Source organism: Eurypyga helias, unplaced genomic scaffold, assembly GCF_000690775.1.
Source record: "Eurypyga helias isolate BGI_N326 unplaced genomic scaffold, ASM69077v1 scaffold8323, whole genome shotgun sequence".
Lineage (NCBI taxonomy): Eukaryota > Metazoa > Chordata > Aves > Eurypygiformes > Eurypygidae > Eurypyga > Eurypyga helias.
The window spans coordinates 4,456-9,022 of record NW_010240627.1 but is presented as its reverse complement, the minus strand read 5'-3'; the positions used below and the strand labels follow the sequence as shown (position 1 = coordinate 9,022).

The 4,567-nt window shown below is 54.2% G+C and overlaps 1 protein-coding gene across 1 annotated transcript; it reads right to left on the bottom strand.

The window, feature by feature from the left end:
• Positions 1-884: 884 nt before the first annotated feature.
• On the bottom strand, positions 885-4,335 carry LOC104507270 (fibrinogen-like protein A). The gene is made up of 4 exons (XM_010148495.1): positions 4,332-4,335; positions 2,779-2,913; positions 1,666-1,974; positions 885-1,513 (listed from the first exon to the last, which is right to left on the bottom strand). The coding sequence occupies exons 1-4, from the start codon at positions 4,333-4,335 to the stop codon at positions 885-887; spliced, it is 1,077 nt and encodes a 358-aa protein (XP_010146797.1).
• Between the last annotated feature and the right edge of the window lie 232 nt (positions 4,336-4,567).

Sequence of the window (4,567 nt, the reverse complement as noted above, 5' to 3'; positions counted from 1 at the left end):
GGTACAAGGAAGCTGGGGGGGACTTTTTGCAAGGGCAGGGAGTGACAGAACAAGGGGTAACAGGTTTAAATTGGAAGTGGGGAGATTGGGATAGGATATCAGGAAGAAATCCTTCCCGGAGAGGGTGGGGAGCACTGGGACAGGTTGCCCAGAGAAGCTGTGGATGCCCCATCCCTGGAAGTGTCCAAGGCCAGGCTGGATGAGGCTTGGAGCAACCTGGTCTAGTGCAAGGTGTCCCTGCCCATGGGAGGGGGTGGGACTGGGTGGGCTTTAAGGTCCCTTCCAACCCAAACCATTCCGTGATTCTATGAGATACGGTGTAGGTATGTGCTGGTTTTAGGTGTTGGTTTAGACACAGGGTTCTACTGGAGGTTTTATGAGGTGAACTGAGAACCAGTGTGGGTGAAAACACCCCTCCAGGTGTAGGCATCAAGGCCACACCTTCACCAAGTGGGGTTAATTCAGATTTACTAGGACATAGGGTCTCTTTATCCTTCCCCCACTCCAGCTAATGAGGGGCCAAAAGAAACCCTGAAGAGAAAGGGGCTGATTATTTATACAGCTAAGAATAAGGACATTTTCCCATGGTGTTTATCCAGGCATTATGTTTGTGAAGCACATTTTATTCTCCAGAGCAGGTGTGTTTCAAAAGTACAGAGTTTGCAATGTGTTAGTCTGATTATAACACAATTAAAATAAAAACAGCTCAAAGGGGAAGAACCAAGCAAGGGAAGCAGAGGAGCTCTGCAAAAGAGGAGAGAGAAAAATCTCTGGGGAACCCAAGGTGTGCCCTGATGTCACCCTCTCCACTCCCACCCAGGAAAAGGGCCCGGCAGGGCACTGGTCTGGCCATGTGCCCCGTGCAGACGGGCAGTGACGAAGCCCTAGCAGTAGGTAATGGGTTTGATGAGGATGGCAGAAGCTTTGCAGTTCCCACTGCACAGGTTGCCCCACGTTATGGCCCCCTTGACGTTCAGCTGTACAGAATAACACGCCGAGTACCACCACCCACCCCCGTAGCTGGAGGCACAGTTCCCGCTGTTAGTGTCCTGATCCAGGTCTTTAGCGGAGAACTTCATGTTGTCGTGCATGGTGCTGGGACTCTGTGAGGCCATGGCATCCCCCGCTGTCCCCGAGTACGTTCCCAGCCTCAGCTGGTAGCCCTGGGACTCATCTTCCACATTGAAGAGGTTGTAGTCTGCGAACTTGGTGTTGTTTGCAGCATCCCAAATGACAAACCTGACCTGGTAGACCTTCTGCTTGGAGATCTGATGGATGTACTCGGTGCCCAGCCAGTAATCAGTGTGCACGTTCCCAAAGCCGTACTTGTAGGTGCTCCAGGACTCAGCCCAGGTGATCTCCGTGCTCTGCCGGTTCCTCTGGATGACCGTCCAGCCCCCGTCTGTCACATTCATTTCGCAGTACACCACGATGGGGTGCAGTCCGGTGGGCTGGATGACGTAGATGCCGCTGGGGTTGCCAGCGGGGATCTCGCTGCAGTCCTTGGGCCAACCTGGGGCAGGAGAGAGGGTGATTTAATAGGACCCTGTGCAACAAGACAGAGGCGCATCCCGCAGTCCTCCTGTGTCTGGTTCTGCAAGACCAAGACATTAGTGAGACACGGATCGCCTGAGGAGCGCGGACCAGTGTGAACGCCATCCTCACCTGTGCACACAACGCCTGCGTCCTCGCTGTGCCGGCAGTCGTGCTCTCCCCAAGCCCGTAGTGAGCACTCGGTGAGGAGTTCCTCCTCCCCGTTGCAGTTAACGCCATCCAGCCAGATAGTCCCAGATCCACTCCCGAAATGAGCATTACTTTGGGCTGATACTGCCTCTCCGCAGCCAAGCTGCCTACACACCACAGAGGCATCTCTTATGTCCCAGCTGTCATCACACACCGTTCCCCACTCGTTGCGGTACCAAACCTCCACCCGTCCGGAGCACTGGTTAGAGCCATTCACCAGCCGGAGCTGACCTGGGATGTGGAAAACAACAGTAGAGAGGGGATTTGGAAATGGGGGGTAGGGATGGGGACACCAAAGAAAGCTGGAGTCCAGGTCAGGATACACTTTCTGGCACAAGAAGTGGAATACAGGCAGTAAGATACAGGGCCTTTCCACCCTCCTGGAGAGGGAGCCTTTATCTTCTGAAGTCTCTTGTTTCCAAATATTTTTGGTGTGTTGTGGCCCCAGAGACTGAGCATGGGTTTACTACATGTTGCCTCAGCCAAGTAGGTATCAGCCATCCTCTCCCACCACTGCAGGAGCTGTGTTTTACCCTCCTGGGACTGTGAGCACCCTGGGAGCAAGGCTGAGAGTGCGGCCGGGAATGGCACAGGCTGGTGAAGTACCCTCAGACATGGGCATTCACTGGAGAAGGCCACTTCTCTAGTTCTTATAGCCATGGGACAAGTGAAACAGCTGGGGACGCTGGTGGCAGGTTCCTTTCTTCTGCATCCTTCCCACTGACTGTCCCTACCATCCTCCTGTGGGGCAAGGAATGTGTGGGGAGGGACTGCCTTGGCTTCAGGAGGGGATCAGAGCAAACCCTCCAGGCTTCTCTACACCTACACGAGCAAAAAAGTCCATGACTGCCAGGTCCCGTGTCTGCACCCACCAGATGTTTGAGGAAGGGCAGATTACTCATGCTGGGGTTCATATCTCTCTGAGGGATGCTGGGGCTCTGCTGGCAGCTCAGGGGGTTGGAATGTGCCCTCCCTGACAGCCTGCTCTGGGTTCCGTGTCCTGCTGGCAGAGAGGGAGACCTTCCATGTACCTACCGTTCACTGGTGTGTTCAGAGCAGACACGGAGGCAGATTGATTGAAGAGGGACAGGCTCTGGATGCTCTTGGTGAGATGTGGGGCAGGCAGGGCCAACACACAGGCAAGGAGCAGGAGGGGAGCACACTGGGCAGCTGGGGGAGAAAGGAACAAGATGAGGGTCAAACAGAGCACCCCCTGTCAGGCAAAGACACGCAACAGGGAACCACTGGGGTGAAAAAGCTGCGAGTCGCCCCAAACCTGCGAGACCGGCATGGGGTTGCCTTTCTGACACAAACCTTGTAGCCGGACTCCTTGTCCCCAGGCTTTGTGCCAGAGCCCAAGGTGTCCAGGAAATTTGGGGAGAAAAATCAAGCAATCACCACAGAGTCCTTTGCAGAGCAGAAGAAACAACCAAAACATTTAAACACAAGCTTTAACAGAAACCTTACATAATATTTTATGCCCCTCCAGCTCACTAAATGGCTAGATGGTATTTCTTCAGACTTTCCACTGCACTCTGGAAAATCCAAAGAAAACAAACAAGGTGTAATCGAATAAAAATAATAATCTTATTCCACTTAATTATAATAGTAGTTGTCCCAAGATTAAAATCTGAGCATTCATTTAAAGATGACATCAGAGCTGCACCTCGGGGGTTATAGCAGTGTTGGATTGCGAAACATCTGGAAAGGCACAACTTTTCCAACGGTGCCTCTGTTTCGGACACTCCACAATGATGGATCTTTGACAGCAATGGGAAACCTACGCTTTGCATACATCAGTAAATTCAATCTTACATCTTTAACACATTTACACTTAGATTTATGACTCGGCTGGGCTGGAAATAAAGCGTAGTGACTATCTGCCCGTCCTTTCCTCTGCTCTGCCAGGATAGAGGGGTGCTCCGAGGAGATGAGTCGCTGCGATGTTTTTCTTTGTTCAACATCTTCACTGACCCCACTGACCCATTTGGACGGAGAAAGGCCACTCTGACCTTCCCTCTGTAGGTTTTGCCCTCCTGCTCCTGAGCACAGCCCTGGGCAGATCCCCTGTTTGCAAAGATCTGCCCTCGCTTTGCCCTGAACCTCGCTGAAGCCCTCCCTGCTGTGCACACAGCGATGCGAGGAGCAGAGAGCCCCTGTCCCCCCGGCCAGAGCGTCACGTGGACCAGGGCTGCTGGACTATCAGCTCTGCACCCCTCGAGTGTGACCCAGCGCAGGTCTAACCCTCCTCTGCTCCCTGCTCTCTGGGACAGGGCAGCACGCAGGTTCCCTCTTCCCCAGTCCCCCCGAGCTCTCCTCTGCCCTGATGCTGCCTGGAGAGCAGCGCTGAGGTCAGACACAGGGACGTGCACATCCCTCTCAAACCTGCTCCCCTGCCCTGGGAGAATCAGCACAGGCCTTGAGTCTGCCCCATGTCATCTCCTGCCTCTGTGCTACTCCATCCATGGGAGCAAAAGGATGGCTCTGCCAGGGGCGAGGATGTCAACATCACCCCCCTCACCCCACCAGCACTCCCCCTGGGGGTCCACGGGCCGGGGAACCCACCTTGCCCTGCTCCCCACACTCACCCATGCCGACTCCACGGGGACACTTGGGTGTTCAGATGGTTACTGTAGATATGCTTTGAGTCACGAGATTTATAGCTTGGCAGGGCCGGGGGAGGAGTGCTGCTGACCCTGCTGCCGCCGGTCCCATCCCGCTGTCTCGGGGTGTGTTAAGGAGCTGTTTTAGGGCTGTAACCTCAGTGGGCACTTCCCGTAGCAGGGATGTTCACCTGCTCTGATAAGAACCCTTATCAGAATCT